Source organism: Mustela putorius, unplaced genomic scaffold, assembly GCF_011764305.1.
Source record: "Mustela putorius furo isolate JIRA1106 unplaced genomic scaffold, ASM1176430v1.1 tig00000480_pilon_pilon_pilon, whole genome shotgun sequence".
Taxonomy (NCBI): domain Eukaryota; kingdom Metazoa; phylum Chordata; class Mammalia; order Carnivora; family Mustelidae; genus Mustela; species Mustela putorius.
Window position 1 is genome coordinate 4,116,272 of NW_025421397.1, and position 19,442 is coordinate 4,135,713.

The following is a 19,442-nucleotide window of genomic DNA, read 5'->3' on the forward strand; positions in this document are numbered from 1 at the left end:
TAGCTGTGTCTATTTGTGTGTGTGTGTGTGTTGTCTCTGTTTTGTCTGTTTACTTAAATGGGATTGTTAAAAACTTTTTGTTCAATCATAGTATCCTACATTCATTCATTCAGTATTCATTGAGGACTCAAGATCTGTCAGGTGTTCATGTTGATTTTCTTATTAAAAAGAATGTTAAAGCTTCGAAGTAAGTGGAGATGCTTGAACATTATAAACAGACATTGATACTCTTCTGTGCTAAGAACTTATTGTAGGAGTCATATATCAGTATTTGCTTAATCCTGCTCAACGTCTCAGACTTCTTTTTCTTCTCCTTGTTTTGTTTTGAAGTCATTCAGCTGCCTTATTTGGGACTTATTCTGTGGATTAAAGTAGAAATACATTTTTAGTAGAAATGTCTTTATGCTTTCTATACCATCTTGAAGCATCATGGCTTAATCTCCCAGCTATGAATCAAAGACATCAAAATCTACCTCATTGGGTATCTGCTTTGTTTCCCAAATTTCAATTCCATATTTCTAATTGCTTGTTGTCAATCTCTATTGGACTGTTCCTGAAATATCTCATATACAGTATGTCCAAAATTGAACTCATTTTTATTTATTGTCAAGTCAGATATTCCTCATTTGTCAATTCAAAGTTTGGATTACATGTTCAGAATTCCAGAATCTAAATCCTGGGGTAGATGAAGCCAACCTTTATAACAGTAATGTGGATCTACCTCTGAGTTTCATAAGATTCATTGAGTAGTACATATAAAAACTTACCTCATTGCCTGGCACATTAAGAGTCAATGATACATGGGGCGCCTGGGTGGCTCAGTGGGTTAAGCCTCTGCCTTTAGCTCAGGTCATGATCTCAGGGTCCTGAGATCGAGCCCCGCATCGGGCTCTCTGCTCGGCAGGGAGCCTGCTTCCTCCTCTCTCTCTGCCTGCCTCTCTGCCTACTTGTGATCTATCTCTCTCTGTCAAATAAATAAATAAAATCTTAAAAAAAAAAAAAGAGTTGATGATACATGTTAGGTATCATCACCATCAACCTTGTTAATGTAATCACCATACAGCCCATTGTTAGTCTAGATATTCAAGTCATCTTTCACATTTTACCCTCTTCATCCCCTTTTGTACCCAAATGGTTAACAACTTCTATCAAGTTTATTTCTAAAATGTCAAACATACTTCCTCTTCTTCATCTTCTCTTTTTTATTTCAAAGGATAAAATTAGGTACATATTTGCTTTATTTGTGTATCTCTCTCCCACACTGTAAGTTGCTCAAGAGCAAAGGCTATATAGCTCAGCATTTTTAAAAGCCACACTGAAGTTTACCTCATATAAATTTAAGAATTGGTCTGAGAATTGCACCTCTAACCTCAAGAACTGAGTGAAAATTAGTCCTACTTCATTAAAAGCTGGGGATACAATGATGAACAAAAGAAACAATAAATGAAACAAGATGGGATTGGGAGGGAGACAAACCATAAGTGACTCTTAATCTCACAAAACAAACTGAGGGTTGCCGGGGGGAGGGGGTTTGGGAGAAGGGGGTGGGATTATGGACATTGGGGAGGGTATGTGATTTGGTGAGTGCTGTGAAGTGTGTAAACCTGGTGATTCACAGACCTGTACCCCTGGGGATAAAAATATATGTTTATAAAAAAAAAAAAAAAAAAAAAAAAAAAATGCAATAAACATATGGTTGAAGACAAAAAAAAAAAAAAAAAAAAAAAAAAAAAAAAGAAACATAGGGCCAACCGTGTGGTGCTTAAATTGAGAGGTGAAATGTTGGGTCTTTCTTTAATAACAATGGGAAACAACTGAAGTCCCCCAAGCAGAAGAGTGACAGTATAAGATTTGTACTTAAAGTAATGATGATCCTTGAATCTGATTACAGGGCCAGATATTGAAGTAGAGATAAATTACACAGATGAAATCAACAAGACACAAAATGGATATTTGTGGCACATAGTGAGAGAGGAGGAGATAAAGATGATCCCAGGGTTTTTGGGGTGATGTCATTCTTTAAGGCCAACCAGGTTTGGACAAAGATAATTTAAGATGTACATCCATACAAATGAGAAATACTGAGATAATTCCCATGAGTATGCCATCCTACCTATGAGGGTTTTATGCTTTTTGGAAAATTTAATAGCCGTTTTGGCTCAAGTGAGAAGAAGGTTTTTTGATTTCAACATAAATAGTTTAAGCCTGAAAAACATGGCATTAAAACAATGGAAATTAAAACTGATGTCAGCTGACCATGAGCAACACTTACCCATGAACATAAACTTGTTAATATTATATACCATGACATTGATTACTCTACTAACAGTATATAAAGTATATTAACTTGAAATTTTATTTGATGTAATTGTAAATCTATAGGGAAATTACAGTATCCTTAGAGAGGAGAATTTCTAGTTCATTTGTTTGCCTAATGGAAAAATAATTTGATGAGTTAAAGTGGGAAAAGGTAGAAATTCATTGACATTGGCAATGAGAAAGGTTAAAAGATGCAGTTAAATTAACATGGGTACATTATACCCAACTGCTTTATTTTGAAGAATTTCATGACTATGTTTTAGATTGGAAAACTTACACATGTTTTTAGTATTGTATTTCCACACTGTCCGTAATAGCATTATACTTTCGCTGTGCAAATTAACAATCTGTTCCAACATGATCATGTCCACTGAATAAAAACATTTGGCTCTTGCTTCCAATCATCTTATAGTCCATATTAGCAAAACATCAAAATATTTAGTCTATACAAATTAATCTGGCTACTATTTATTTCCTTGTATTGAGTCCTGTGTAACTGTTTACTCTGAGTCTGCTTTTGTTTTGTTTTGTTTTGGGGATCCATTTTACCTGGTTAACACTTAGAACATGGTGCTAATGAGTCCAGAGAAAACAAAAGCATCAAAAAGCAAAGTGTTTTCTGATATAATTATCTGTCTTCTCCACGTAAAGTATTTAACCTTTTATCTTTATAGTAATGGTCTTCCTTCTTTTATTTTAAGTTGTATCAAAACTTTCTGGAATTTGGTAGGAAATAAGGGAAACTATATAAAGTATTTCATTCTGTATCTAGCAATTCGTTCTAATAATTTTTATGAGTTTGAAATCAAGACTTTTCAAACCTAAGCTATTATCTGTCATAAGTTACCTAATGCTGTTCTGGGTTTCCATGATTCCTCAAGGATTCTCAGGATAATTGTTTTTTATATGTCTCCCTGTTCTTTAAATACCCTTTTTTGTATTCCATTTGGTCTTAGTGACTTGAACTCCAGCTCTGATTTTGCAATTTGGTCCTCAGTCTTTCTAGTACAATAATCATTAACTGTGGTGAAGGACATTCAACTAATAAAAAAAAAAAAAAAAGAAAGAAAGAAATAAGCAGTCCTGATTTCCAGTATTTTGTATGTCATTTTGTGTAGCCTATTAACTTATGCCACTCTCAGCAACATGCAGAATATATAAGGAAATAGAAATATCTCAACTTTGTGAAGAAATCTAGCTATTAGCCTTGTTCTGATGAGTCCATGGACTTTAATGACACTGGTGTGATAGTCTCACCATTAAATATATCAAATTAAATGTATCAGATTAGCTCTGCATTCAAAAGAATACATCACAGTTAAAAATAGAAGCTTTCTCGTATGGCAAGTTTTAAATTCCTAATTAACAAATACCACTCAGGTAACAAAGAGTAAGGTTTAGTTAATGATAGAGAGCTAAAGAAAATAGGTCTATTTCTAGGAGAGTAACATGTTTACTAAATGACTCATTTATTGGTAGTAGAATAGTTAAAATTCATCAAAATACTATTCTTTCTAAGAAAAAAAAAGTAAGTTCATGTTAGAACATCAGCTAAGCAGGATTGGTTGCATGATAGCCAACCGGTTTGTTTTTTGCCAGCAATTCCAAATCAAACATGAGATGTGTACATATACAAATTTTGGTCTCTGGAAATGACCTTCTCTTTGGGCATTAAAACCTAGGCATTCATGGTATTTTTGTTTTTGCTAAACCACAATACCTAAACTGGAATATTTTATTTTGGTTTGTTTTATTTTTAAAATTGTGCCTATAATTAATTGTACTTGGAAAAGATGACTTCTTCTTCATTTTAAAATAATTTGATGAATTTGAACCAAAACACCAAAAGATTTCAGTGCTTTTTAAGCTAATGTAGATCAAATGAGCTCAGACATTATCCAGAAAAAGGTTTAAAGATTGCATTACAGTAACTCATGAGAAGACTGTTTCTCCTGTTTATGCAAAGCGCTAGGAGTGGAGCTGACAATTTGTATCTCATTTTTCACCAGGGTGAAGTTAACCCTCTGACAGATAATAACTTGTGTATTCTCACTTACCTTTGGAATAACAACTGAACATCTATAGTGTCTGTGACTAGTATTTACTCTTACTGAATAGTCTTGTCTCCATTGTTAAGATGGCGTTGACATCCTTCTAAGTGGTCTCCAATGGTATGGAGTAAATGCCTGCTCTTGCCATCATTTTCATTGTAAACAAATCTTGACAATGTCAGGTTCCCGTCACAGTCTATCAGCGTCACTCACTAAGCAGTGGTGTGACCGTTAGTCTCTCTGAGATTTGCCTCCTTTATCAGGGTCAGCCTGTGGGAAAATCTGAATGAATAGTTACACGTTATCTAGATATAAAGGACAATAACATTTACGTGTACTTTTACTATTATAATGCATGATAGTTTAAAGGTGTTTGTTTTCTTACAGATAACTTTAATTTTGTGTTTGGTTATTTTTCATGTACTCTATCCAAAATTCGTTAAAAATACTATGGGCTTCCCTTTTGGAATCTGTTTCTCATTAGCTATATGCAAGATAAAATAATAAATATGATTATCTGGGCTAGGCTACTTGGTGCCACTCTATACATACCTAAAGTTTGTGTATTTTTTTTTTTTAAAGAGAAACAGTGCTTCCCCAAAACATTTTGCATTTCCTTTTCTACTTAAAAATTTGTGTTCCAAAAAACAAAGTGATCTTGTCTTCTTTGCTAATGATTATCTCCACATTTAATATGGTAATCTTTTTTTGGAACATCTGTCTTAATCGATAATTTAATGTTTCAGTTGATTTGCAAAATAGCATTCCAAATGCTAAACATCCACATTTCTTTCTCTTTATTTCAGTTTCATTTGCAAGAATCTATTACTAAAATTTCATTTATAATACAGCCATATTTGTCATTGGGTCTACTGAATATACCATGTAACAAGATACAGAATAGAATTTTTCCTGTGGTTTCATGCAAGAACAAAAGGTATCAGGCATTCCTCATCATAAGGAAAGTAACAAGCAACTACTACTTATTAATGGTCCTCTGAACCAGCCTATTCTATCACTCCAGACCCTACAAATCTCCTCCTCCTGCATTATCAGAGGGTACAACCATAGGTAGAGGGGACTTATGGAAATCCTTGTAGTGAAGAGACGGCATCTGATGGGGAGGGAAGCTCACTGATAGTGTTTCTTAAATCTTTGTGTGGGTATTAATTAGAATTTGAAAATATCTTTCCTGAATTATCTGGTATCTTTCAAATTAGTTGCTCTATCTATTCATTTGGGACCTTCTTTTTCATGGTGTTGCTTTTCCTCAAATTTTGTTCATCTTGTTTTCTCTTTTGCTATGGATTTTTGCCCAGTGACTGTTGATTATCTGTCATATACAGAATGAAGACCTAGACTAATTAATAAAGGTAACCAGTGCAAAAAAAAAAAAAGGTGCATTTCTGTTTTGATGTGAACTGCTGCTCTGTTTTCTGTATGTATCTGAGCATGGGGATAAAGAATTGAGAAGTGGTAGGGTAGAGAGAATGGACATAATTGGAACAAGAGGACCCACACCAAGAGAAGGACCTTAGATTCAAAGGCAATGGCAGTTCCAGGAGCTTAGAAGAAGAGGAAGCTGAGGGAGATTTTCAGATGTTCCTCTGGAAGGGCCCCTTTAAAGGATCAGACATGGCTTAGGAGATTCTTAGCATTTAGGTACCTGCCATGTGGAAGATGTAAATGGTGGATAGGCAGAGTTATAGTAGAGTGCAGGGAGGACTTGAGTAGAAACTGGTAAGGTAGGAGGCCTTTATTCTACTATTCAGGAGAAAGAAATGAGGAGGATGGATAAAAAACTAGCCAAGCCCATGTCTTCCACGATCTAGGCTCTAGGGCTGGCCAATGTTGATGGGGAAGGGGAAAGAGAGATGAGTGTTAACTGGAATGAATTTTTTTTGTTTGTTTTTGTGAGGTTTTTATTGTTGTGGTTGTTGTTTTTGTGGGAGAGAACATGTGTGCCCACAGGGGATGAGCAGAGGGTGAGGGAAAGAGAGAATCTCAAGCAGACTCCACACTGAACATGGGTCCCAATCTCATGATCCTGAGATTATGACCTGAGCAAAAATCAAGTCAGTTGTTGAATCAACTGAGCCACCCAGGCACCCACAGAATGAATTTTTCGATTCTAGGACGCTATTAAGGGGCTGAAAAGGGAGCCTTGACAAAACATGTTTGAAGGCACTAATTAGAGGAAAACCAAAGCCTTTTTATATTTGTAACCTATCAGTTCTGACTGTCCCATAATCTGATTACCTTTAGAGTAGAGATAGCTTTCAAAATTTAAGGGTTTCTCCTCTAAGCAGTATATTTCTGAATTCAAAACTTGGTCCATCACAAAATGTGTATCCCAAAAGATGTTAAAATATAAAATAGGCGCAAGCCAAGATAAGTCATCTGAGCTCATAGACAGACTGAGACAGTGCATCAAGCCATCCGCTTTTTTTCAGAATCTGTACTATTTTGAAATGTTGAGGTGGAGAGAGTAGAAGGTGGGAGAGAATCTCCCATACCTGGTCTTTACAGATTCACATTTCAGCTACACTGAATCCAAAGATCACCTTGCTTATCCCTGAAGAACATACATCTTTTTACACAAAGGAAAACTAAACACACACAGTCACTTTTTTGTAAATAGGTTCCATATGTTTGTATACATTTTTGTTGATATATTCTTAATATCTATATAATTAGGCAGGGGAATGGAATTGTTTCAGGTTATATAAAATGCATAATTAACAACTTTTAGCTAGAGACAGAATTAGTAATCAGGTGTTAATTTCAATTTTCTTTCATTTATGTACCTACTTACCTCTGGCTATTGTAAGACTGTACATCCAGTCAAAGGATGGATGACTGTATATCCATCTGTACATTGTAAGACTGTACATCCACCAAAATCATGCTCTAGCTTTCATGGCTGGCCTTGATTGTGCTTGTGGTTACACTCTTAACATCAGCATATAGCAGCTGCCTGTTGTGTTCTACCCTCAGCTGAACCTATGTAAGCAGATGTCTATCCTGAGACTGTTTCTGCTCTTCTCCACAATCTGTGTGTATGACCAGGTATGGGAGATCCTCTCTTCCTGCCACTCCCTATCCCCAACATAAAAGTATGATTACAGATCCCAAGTAATCAACAGCTGGATACATTCTCTGAGTCTTTTCATAAACTCATGACCAGTTTCCTTGGCTTAAACCATTTTATATTTTTATTTTATGAGTTTTTGCATACATGCCTTAACAACCTATTACAGTATGTGTTCTTTGAGGATACAAGGGCTATATCAAGTTCATCTTGTTCTTCCATTGTAAAGTCAAGAAACACTGTGATTCTATAGAATGGGGAAGGAGAAATTCATCAGTTCTTTTCTGTTTCTCTCTAACTCTCCTTAGCAAATATAAGAATATAAGAATTTTTCTTACATCTTTAATCTTCTGTCTCTTGCAAGATTTCATGTAGGCATGGTAGTACACTTTACTTTTAAAGGTATATATGTGTATATGTGTGTATATATATTTGTATGTAGGCATAGTGTGTGTGTGTGTGTGTGTGTGTGTGTGTGTAGGCTTATATCAATCCCACTGAATATATTGACTTAAACCAAAGCACCTGAAATTATACATTTAATAACTATGGGTAAGTCTTGTTCTGAAATGGCCTATTTTCAATTCTTATTTATTCATGCTAATAGAAGAAAAAGATGTTATAAATAATGCAAAAATCACTTACAGCTGACTTAGTTATATATTGTATATTTTTCATCAGACTTAGTTTCTTAATTGTTTGCTCTATTTATTACCCAAATGAGCTAACATCATGAGTATTTAACAAATGATGATTGGCGGAGATAGCTAGGAGCATTTTATGTAGTGGGAAAATCCAATCTAGTGTTATAAACTTGCTATGGAAAACTCACATATGGATGATTGATATTTACCTTACACAAGGGACTAATATTCTGTGATGCAAAAGAGATGTGAAAATAGATGGTATTTTGTCTATAATCTGTTTCTGAATGATTCAGTCAGAATTTTGGCTTAATATTTTATATAGTGTGAAAAACAGAGTTACAGTGCTTCTCTACTATGACAGTAAAATTGAAATGTATTTGGAAAAATCACTTCTTCCAACTTATTAACTGGCAATCAGAATTCAAATAAAAGAAGAAATTGGTTCAAGTGAACAAAAGCAAAAGTAGGTAATAGATATAAACAGAGCTCAAACTGAATCTAAAATAATTAATGTGAATATTTTTCTACACTCCATATATTAATTGCCCATATAAGCAACATACTATGAAAATATAAAGCTTGCTTTTGTTGGGTATCGTAAATGAAATATATAGAGAAGACTATCCATTAAGTACAAATTCCCAATTCAGTTTCCATATTCAAATAGCATTGACTCCAAAGTATTATTTCTATATTAACTGTCAGTGATTATGCCTCAATTTTTGTTTCAACTGATGCAATGAAAAGTAAACATGTAAAGAAAAAATTTGACCATTTATTGATAAAGGTGTTGTAGAGTGGAGATTTTAAAAATGTTTTATCCCTGAATGTTTATGTGATACCATACCCTTGAAAAATTCATACTTCTAGTTTTTACATATTTGACTAGGACCTTGGCATAAGTGTCAAAAAAGGCATAAGTAGAAAAATAAAGTACATCAATTTGAGAATATGAAAGTGAACTTTTGTATCACAGTGTAGGAACAAGCTGGAGAAATTTCTTTTATGAGTCATTTCTGGATGAAGCTATAAACTTTTTTTTAGCCAAAAGCTGTCATGGTTTCTTGTAAAATAATAAAGATAATAAAGATATCCATTTTAATTGATTCTTTTCATTGTTTAATAAAATTGCTTTGTTTGATTGCTGAAGAATTTGAATTGAGTTTTCATTACCCACTTCTGAACAATTTACTCTAAGATCCAGACAGTATTGAGCTAATGAGTTTGAATTTATATTGAACCTTAACTGTCTTCATGAAGTAAATGGAAAAAAATCATGGCAGTAACTAAGTATTCTTCATTAAAAACTATGTCGTAGAGATTTTACAATGAGGTTTTTAATAGAGCTAAAGCATTTAAATTGGAGTTTTACCAACTTTGCTGTTTCTAAGCACATTACAAGAAATATGATTTCCTTTTTTAAGAAATGAAAACTCATAAACTGATGGGACATTACAGAAATTTTGTTTCAAGTGGGTAGTTTGTATATTCAACAGATTCAGTTAAACAATAAGTTAATTTAATTTGGGGACATATCTAAATTCAAATTATTCATAAACACCTTCTAAAATATATTCTATTAGGGTGTTTCAGAATCTACTGAAATCTAAGACATGGCCATCATTATTAAGATGCCAGCCCACAAATGTACTGTTTTGACTTTGACACTATATTGCCATAATAATCAACTTTTGTTTCAAAAGGTGATACATTTATTGGTACACACACATTTCATTTATAAACCTTTGTAAAATTATCTCTTAGGTTCTTTGTATTGTGTCTAAACTATGTGGGGGGCATTTAATGATTCCATGTTTAGGATTTGTGATGGAATTCCATGAGGAACTTTAATTCTGAATGGTGGCTAGAACATCACTTAATATAAGGATAAGTCTACAACTACCAGGGGTCTTCTGTTCCACAAAGTAATTAATTCTCTAGGTATATAACAGAACCTATTGTAACTTAATTTGGTTAGTCAAACTAGATTAGACTCCAAAAATAGGCTAAATATTGTAGATTTTTTTTTTAATTGAGGACCTATGTAAGATAAAAGCAAAAAAGAAAATATGGTTTGGGGGAAATTTACTTACTTGAGATTCTATCCCCAGAAGTTGCTTGGCCAATCTCCAAATGGGGTATACTTTTTAAAACCTCATTTCAAAATAAGAAAGTAAGTAAGTAAGTAAGTAAGTAAATAAATAAAACCTCATTTCAAATTAATCATTAGAAAACTTGGAATAATATTGTATCCGAATTGTATATATCCATTCCCCACAAGCAGCAGTGATGTTTCCGGGGATAAGGAAACACCTTACTCTTGCCTACCCCAGGGTTCTCATTCTTCTCTTACCCCGCTCTGCATGCCTGGACCTCACAGTCTTGCACTTAGTCCTCCTCTTCACCCCCTTCAGCAGAATCACCTTCTGCCAAATTGTATAATGGCATGTCTTAGCACTAAAAGTAGTTGCACATAAAAAGGAATCTAATTATTGGATAGTAAAATATAGGACAGAATAAAGAAATAATTAATTGTGATAAGCTAAAAAAAACCCTCATATTTTAAACAAGAATTAGACTGATCAGAAGAATAATACAAGAAATTGACCATTTGTATGAAACACATGAAGCGTGGTGACAGGATAAAACATGGCACCGAACTAGTTAGCCTTAAAATTAATTCCCTTGAGTGGTGAGTGGATATTGTTGTCTAAAAGGGGACAAATATTTTTCCTTTGGCAATCATTATTAGAACATTTTTTTAATGCTTAACTTTTCAATGATTTATGTTATTTGCCATTTTAATAAATGAGATATACCATGTTTCATAGTTTTCATAGTTTTATTTGACCAGAGCAGTGATGATATATGTGTATTTTTTTATAGGACTGGAACTTCCTTTCATGATGATGCCCCATCCTCTAATTCCTGTCAGCCTACCTCCAGCATCTGTCACCATGGCAATGAGCCAGATGAACCATCTCAGCACCATTGCAAATATGGCAGCAGCGGCCCAAGTTCAGAGTCCCCCATCCAGGGTTGAGACATCTGTTATTAAGGTAACTGTTTTCTTACATGATTGTTTTCGCCTGTACCAAGCATCATCTTAAACCACCATCTCTTAATCTGTGATTTTATTACATAATTCTAACTTTAAAACAGCTAGGTGATAGGAAATAAATTATGAGAAAAATCACTTATAGTAATTAGAACCAGGAAGAAACAGAGGTATAATACTAAACCATATTAGGTTAGGCTGCCCTTACATTCGGTGTTGTATCTATTAAGAGACAGATAAACATAGGAAATTAATTGATATATTTCAAATAATGTGTGTGTTTAAATGGTTGTATGTAGGAGGGCATGTCTGTGTATACACATATGGTGTTATGAGCCTTAAGGTGTAGAAAGTATTTGATTTGTTTTTAGAAGACAAGAAGTGTTAAATTATGGTTTTGCCACTCAATAGCTGTGTTGTCTTGGGCATGCGACTCAATCTTTCTAATTCTATTCTACATATAAAATATAGATAATATGATGCAGGTGAAAAAACTAAACAAAATGATAAAATTCATTGTTTTTTATAAATTCAAAAATACACTCTATGTGGAAGATAAGATTGTTGTTATACAAAAATCACTTGTGTGTATATATACACAATTTTTTTCTCTTCCTCCCCTTGTGTAGGGAGGTATGTGTATACCTCTATATGTGTATGGGTATACTCTTCACTTATTTTATAATGTGCATTTATATCAAATTACTTTAAGTGCACTGTCAGAATAGATAATTAATTTTTAAACTAAGAGATACCTCATGCTCATCCTCATCTGACATAATCATTACCTTCTTTTCCTGAATATAATACACTTGAGTTTAAGGGAGCCTCTGGAGCATGTCTTCCAAAAAAGGTCCTGTTAACAATTCTTATTCATTGCTGGTAAAAATGCAAAATGATATAGCCATTTTGGGAGACAGTTTTGTGGTTTCTTGCAAAACTAAACATACTCTAACCATATGATTGTATATTTTGCCACCTCCTTGGTATTTACCCAAAGAAGTAGAAAATTTATGTCTACACAAAAACTTGCACATAGGTATTTATAGCAGCTTTTTAAAAAATAATTGCCCCAAATTGGAAACCACTAAGATGTCTTTCAATAGGTGAAAGGATAAAAAAAGTGGTACCTCGTGACGTTGTTAAATTAACATTTGTTAAATGGACCATAGGGTGCTTGATGGTGAATCATGGTCCAATAACAGACTAAAAGAAAAACTGAAGTAGAGAACTTTATTACTCATGAGTCCTAGAGGAAGTACCCAGAGGTGTACCTCAAGGGATCACATGATGAGGTCAAGGCAGAGTTCAAAAAGAACAAGGCAGGAGCTGGGACAGATGCCTGTTATTAAGGTCCATGGGTAGAATACTTTGAGGTTCCTTGGCTAGGCCTAGCTTGGTTCATTAAAACCAGAAGAACTGCATTTTGGTAAACCCCACAGGGGTCCTATGTAAGTGGAGACTGCTAATCTCACATGCTGTTGGAGAGATCCTATCAGGGACTTACATTTGTCTGTGACTCTGTGGCTGCTTTCTGGGGCATGTATGTGTTTGCAACTACTTACATAAAACATTGAATAATATGCTAATAGCAGTTTTTCTTACAATAATGGCTCTATAAACAAAGATGTATACTAGTCCCTCATATCATTTTCTGAAGTATCCATATCAGGAAAATTATAGATAGACAAATAGATTATAATATTTAATTATATTATTTCTATATTATGATATATAGATATTACATTATTTTCTATAAATATATATATTACAGAAGACCCAGATCAACTTAAAAATCTTTAGCTGAGAAAATGCAAGTGAACACTACATAAAAAGAAAAAAAAGAAAAAGAAAAGGTACTAAGTATTATAGAATGTGATTATTCTAATTTTTGAAAATTTAGTAATGATTACTATAGAGAATCACTCTCATAATATTAATTATATAATGTTCACTCTTGAAACTGGGAATTTTTATAATTTCTCATTTAGACAAGATTTAGATTCATAGTTAAAGGAAAAATATGACAGAAGAGCATAATTTAGCAGTTTAAAATCCTTTTTTTAAGGATTTATTTATTTATTTATTTATTTATTTGATAGAGATCACAAGTAGGCAGAAAGACAGGCAGAGAGGGGGTGGGGGAAGCAGACCCCCAGCTGAGCAGAGAGCCGGATACGGAGCTTGATGCCAGGACCCTGGGATCATGACCTGAGCCAAAGGCAGAGGCTTTAACTCACTGAGCCACCCAGGTGCCCCAGCAGTTTAAAATCTTAATGGGTGACTTTGTCATAAACTCTTATCTAGGTAATTTGGACATCAGCTAGTAGCACATGGATCCAAAAGACTCCAATTACATTAGAAGCTTGGTTTGTTTTATATTTTCAATACAGATGTATTTTTATTTATTTATTTTTTAATGATTTATTTATTTATTTGACAGACAGAGATCACAAGTAGGCAGAGAGGCAGACAGAGAGAGGAGGAGGAAGCAGGCTCCCTGCTGAGCGGAGAGCCTGATGCAGGGCTCGATCCCAGGACCCTGAGATCATGACCAGAGCCAAAGGCAGAGGCTTTAACCCACTGAGCCACCCAGGCACCCCCAGATATATTTTTTAAATAGTTTGTGTTTTATCAGATGTTGATTAGAATACTTAAGGGAAACTTCCTTTAATAAATCCTTTATTGTCAGAGTTTAGGTAAGTAAGAGGAAGGAATTGGGTTTCCTCTGAAAGGCATCTATAGAAAACAGTCTAGATTACTGAAAAGTCGGCAACATTCCTGTAGTTTCTTAAATTAAGGTTGGCAGTGGAAAGGAGGGAGATAGGGAAAAAGGAAGGAAATATGCAAAAAGGTAGTAAGAAAGGGATGGAGCTCTGTGTCTTGAAATGTGTGCCAACACCTCCCACATTATAGTGATATCCCATTTCCTAGTCTCTTGGGGCAAATATTTTCAGAAACTTGGCTATGGATAGATTAAAGGAAATTATGGACTTTTGAATGCACTGGTGGTATAAATGGTCATAGTAGTTAAATAAGAAACAATGGCTCCAATTAAGAATGATTAGAGAAAATAAAAACTGATAGTTTTTATTTTTTATCATTAGTAAATCAGAGCTGGTAGCTTTAATTGCCAAAGTCAAAGTGAAGATCCGTTGGTCATTGTGAAGTTTTGAAGGGCCTATCTGTCCCTTTCCTCTGAGCCTGGCCAACTATATACTTTCAAATTTGATGCTGACAGGTAAGGATCATAGAGAACAAACAGTTTCAAGAAAAGCATGAGACAATTCTAGTAATTTTTGTAAAAAAAATATCCAGACTGGTAAAAAATTGAGAGAATGGCCTCAGAGAATAAGGGTGAGAATAGGTTCTTTACAGAATTCTAAATATTAGGGAAAACATGTTAATAAATCAACTTTCCTAAATTTCTATACACTAGACTTTGTAGCACAACCAGTATTCAGTAAACTCCCGTGATATGTGTGTTTAATTTAATGAGGGAAGTTTTATTTTCCCCAAGAAAATGTTTGACTCCTGTGTCATATTAAATAGTATGAAACCTAAGTGGGCAATTAGAATAATGCTTGCAACTTTGTTTGCCTGAAAAGATTCTAATTGTGAAGACCTATTAAAAATGAAATGTAAATGCTAGAGAAGAAGATATACCCCCATCTGAAGGAATGATGGAACTAGGGAAGTAGCCTTTGAAGGGAAAATAGAAGTTTGAGGGGTTTCCATGTGCTGGAAATTACCATTTATATTTTTGAGAGTAATGACAAGACTTAAAATGATAACTCAACCTACAAGAGAATGGCAATAAGAATTTATAGGACAGTGGTGCCTGGGTGGCTCAGTGGGTTAAGCCTCCACCTTCAGCTTAGGTCATGATCTCAGAGTCCTGGGATCGAGCCCTGCATCCAGCTCTCTGCTCAGCAGGGAGCCTGCTTCCCCACTCTCTGCTGGCTGCTCTGCCTGCTTGTGATATCTCTCTCTGTCCATTAAATAAATCCTTAAAAAAAAGAATTTATAGGACAGACGAGAAGTGAAAACAAAGCTCACTTTGTTGAGTAATATGTATCTGAATATGGATATCATATGTAAAATAAATATCATATTTAAAATATGTAACAGAGTTACATATTTTAAAGCATTCTATACTTACCTGTTTCTAGAAGGTAAAGGAGCTTCAATGACTTTCTCATAAACTTATTTATGAGAAGGTACATACTAGTACATGCAATGGAACTGTGTCCAAATGTTGTTTCCTTGGGTGATACTCACCCTGCTTCCCCAGTTTTGGCATGGACTGTGAGTTAAGAATGGCTTTACACTTTTAAATGGATGGGGAAAAATATCATAGGAAGGAGAATTTTTCATGACACATGAAAATTCTATAAATTCAAATTTTAGTGTCCATAAATAAAATGTGTTTGGAACTTAGCTACTCTCTTTATATAAATGTCTATGGCTATATTCACATACAGAGCAGAATTGAACAAAATATTTACTAGCTGGCTTTTTACAGAAAGTCATAGCTGATACCCATATTAGAGCTGTTGATTAACTGAAACACATGTGAATCTCAGGCTGTGGATAATTGATGCAGCTAAAGCTAAACTCTCAAACATTATGGGGCAACAGGATTTGGTGTGGAAAAATAAAAGAAACTAAAAGGACCATGGAAAAGAAAATTATAGACATAGATGAAGACAATACCACTGTAACATTGTAAATAGCTTTAAAGGCAAAGTTTCATTATGGAGTCTGCCAAAATTAAACTTAGATTTTCTCCTGCTGATTGGTTTGGACTACTGGAAAAATTTTAGTAAGATAACTTTGAGGAGGAAATGGGCATATATTGTTTACACAATAATTCTAATTTAAATCCCTAATAGCCAATTGCCTGTAAGTATATATATTGAATTACTATATGCTCTATATTAGTCTATCATGTATCAGTGAGACTCCTATATTTTTGCTGTTTAATGTTCTATGAATGTTACGAATGAAGAGACATAGACTTGAGATGTCAGATGTTACATAATCCAGCTTTCCCTGCGGTGGGGTAACAATTCTTGCATCCTCCCTAGCCATTTTTATATATCTAAGTTTTGTGGAAAGCTTACTCTATTTTTAGCAAATTCAAGAGTGAGGAGGGGCTACATTTGCTGCTACCTTAACTTTATTACATTCTCCGTGAAGAAACAAGTCTACTAATTTTTCTGTGTTCTAGCCATTTAAATAAACAAATCCTCTGCTATAGTACCTATAATACCTCTGCTATAGTACTATAGTACTATAGTACCTATAGTATAGGTACTATACCTACAGTTTAGTACCTCTGCTATAGTACCTATTTGGTCCTCCAGACCAAATATCCTCATTTCCTTTGACCATTTCTCATCAGGCTTCTTGGCTGACCATTTTTTAAAGCACACCCTGTCCCAACCCTTCCCATACAATATTCTACAAGTGAACAGGCTAGTGAAGAGACACTGGAACGAACATAAGCCTCAGTTTGGACAATAGTTTATAAATGTCATCGTAATTCATAAAACTGTTTTGCTAGCTGAATGTGTGACTCATTAAGTGACATGCCTTTTCAATATGAAATTTTATTAAGCCAATTTGATTAAGCCAATTCTTTGTTTCTTTTACTAGGAATTTGCATTTGTCCGTATTAAGTGTGTTTCCCAGTCCACTGATTTAGGCTTTTTAGATAATTAACTCTTTTTTTTTTTTTAATTTGAGTATTGTTGACAATACAATACACAATGTTATATTAGTTTCAGTACAACATGGTGATTCAACTTCTCTATACTCTATGCTATAATCACCACGAGTGTAGCTACCATCTGTCACCATGCAGCACTGCGACAGTATCATTGACTATAATCCCAATGCTGTGTCTTTTGTTTCTGTGAGTTATTCATTCCATAACTGGAGGCTATTCTTCAGATACTTTTGAATCTTGACATTCTAAACTATCATATTAGCTATTTATACAATCTTTGTATCATTTCCAAATTGTAAAAGGATGTATTACTTGTACTACCTTAAATCATTGAGGAAAATAAACAGTATAAATCAAGAGATCAATTCTTCTTGTCATTAGAGAATTCCTAATAGGCTGAAATGTTCTACTAATTGATTCTCTTTAGGTATCATTCATCAAGTAACCCCAAATCTCCCTGAATGAATCAATATTTTTCTCACATTTTATTTAATAAATTCACAATGATATCATAAGGACTTAGAAAAAAATAGTTCTTGTTAAAAAAAAATAAAAAAGAAAGGCAGACAGATTATTTTGGTGGTTTAAAACATAGGTTATGGAGGAAAGATTTTTGGGTTGATAGTCCAGTTCTACCACCTCTTTGTGATGGTGACCTCAGATAAAGTTACTTAATAGCTGTGTCACAGTGGGTTAGTGACATTCCTACCTTATCAGGTTGTTGACTGATTGAATTAGTGTTTATAAATAACATCATTAGAAGTTTTTGTACACTGACATTATCTTCTCCCCAAATATTCACAAACATCTCTTTAAATAGGTTCTAGAATCTTACAAGAAATTTGTGTCAAGCTTCTGAAATAGAGTCAAATCGTAAAGAAGAACTTTTTTTTTCTTTTTCAGCCCTCTTCACCTAAGAAAAGCACTGCAATTTGCATTGGGGGGGGGGGGGCTTGTAATGCAGTGGTATACAAAGCAGATTTTTAAATGCATTTTTTTCCAGATTTCATTCTTTTCAGAATTGTTTTTGAGAAAATTGGCAGTATTCAAATTACTCTACATTCTTGATAAACATCTTTTTTTGTTGCCACATTATAGGGATTCCTGAGAACAAGGACTATGACTTAAATTTGTTAGTCTTCTCCACCAAACTCTTGTGTGTGTGTGAGAGAGAGAGGCAGAGACAGAGACAGAGACAGAGGCAGAGACACCTTAGGAGAATCTCATTTAAAGAATTAAACATCGAAAAAAATGAAATACAATGTATAAATTTCCATTCCCTAATACTTCTCTTCAAAGTAGGTCCTTAAAGTACTATTCAGTAAATAGGACTTTACGTGCATAAAGTTTAAAATGTTTAAATATTATGAAAACTAGAACTGGAGTGACCTGATTCTCAGAGTACATGAAAATCCTAGAGCAATGTCATGTCCCTTATGTTTGTTTTTAGGTACAGAATAGTTTATTTTGGGGCAATCATAAATAACTCTAGATGTATGCATGACTTTTAGATATTTTTCACAGAAAAGTTGACTTCATTGAATTTTTACTTGGATTTAGAAAAAACAAGTATATTCTCTTAATGTTTATTTGGGTGTTAATATTAAATATGAAGAGGATGCTCACAAGAAAAAGAAAGTGTTAAAACATAATCACCGCTAAGTATCCCTGCATCAATGTACTTAAACAAGTCACATTTATTTATTTATTTATTAAAGATTTTATTTATTATTTGACAGAGACACAGAGGGAGAGGGAACACAAGCAGGGGGCGTGGGAGAGGGAGAAGCTGGCTTCTTGCTGAGCAGGGAGCCGGATGCAGGACTCCCAGCACCCTGGGATCATGACCTGAGCCAAAGGCAGATGCTTAACAACTGAGCCACAGAGGCACCCCCAAAACACATTTATTTAAACCCGTAAGTTGTTAATAATACTAATTAACAAACTCATAGTTCACCTTTGAAATCTGGGGAATTGACTTTTTAGAGGACAAATAAATGTTTAAACAAAGGATACATTAAAGGGTGGAATCCTGCATTTTCCTGGGTTTCCCATACAAACTGTTCCTCAGATTAATCATTAATTCAGTAGGGGAACTTTCTGTTTATATAAATCGTCTAGCCAAAAACAAACAAATAAACAAACAAATGAATGAGGAATGATATATTTAGAATGTCGCCAAATTGCCAGTCCTAAGGTAGTAGGGTCTAGGTCATGATCATCAGTGTGAGCCAGCATCATTAAATGCAACCCAGGAGACAGCAAGGGGCATGCAGAACCATCTATGAGACAGTCTTGCCCCAAGCTCAACTTGAATCAAATATCCAGATTTAACTATGTAGGACATTCAGGGTACAGAGGAACATAGAGAGAAATTACACCCTTAAGGAACTGCATATGGCCAGTTCAGTGTGGTCATAGCCTGTAAGAACATATACAGTGCCTTAACTAGATAAAAATTTGGCATTAAGCATTTGCCATGCACAGAGAGAATGACACCACTTAAGAAACAGCAGAGTTAATCAAGACAGAACTTAGCTTT

General features: G+C 34.3%; 1 protein-coding gene across 1 annotated transcript in view; it reads left to right on the top strand.

The window, feature by feature from the left end:
- The window catches only part of DACH1 (dachshund family transcription factor 1), a 423,382-nt gene that overhangs the window by 283,809 nt on the left and 120,131 nt on the right, over positions 1-19,442 (top strand). The window contains exon 4 of the mRNA XM_045080637.1: positions 10,995-11,167. Within this exon, the coding sequence (XP_044936572.1) occupies positions 10,995-11,167 (173 nt within the window). The remainder of the gene's footprint in view (positions 1-10,994; positions 11,168-19,442) is intronic.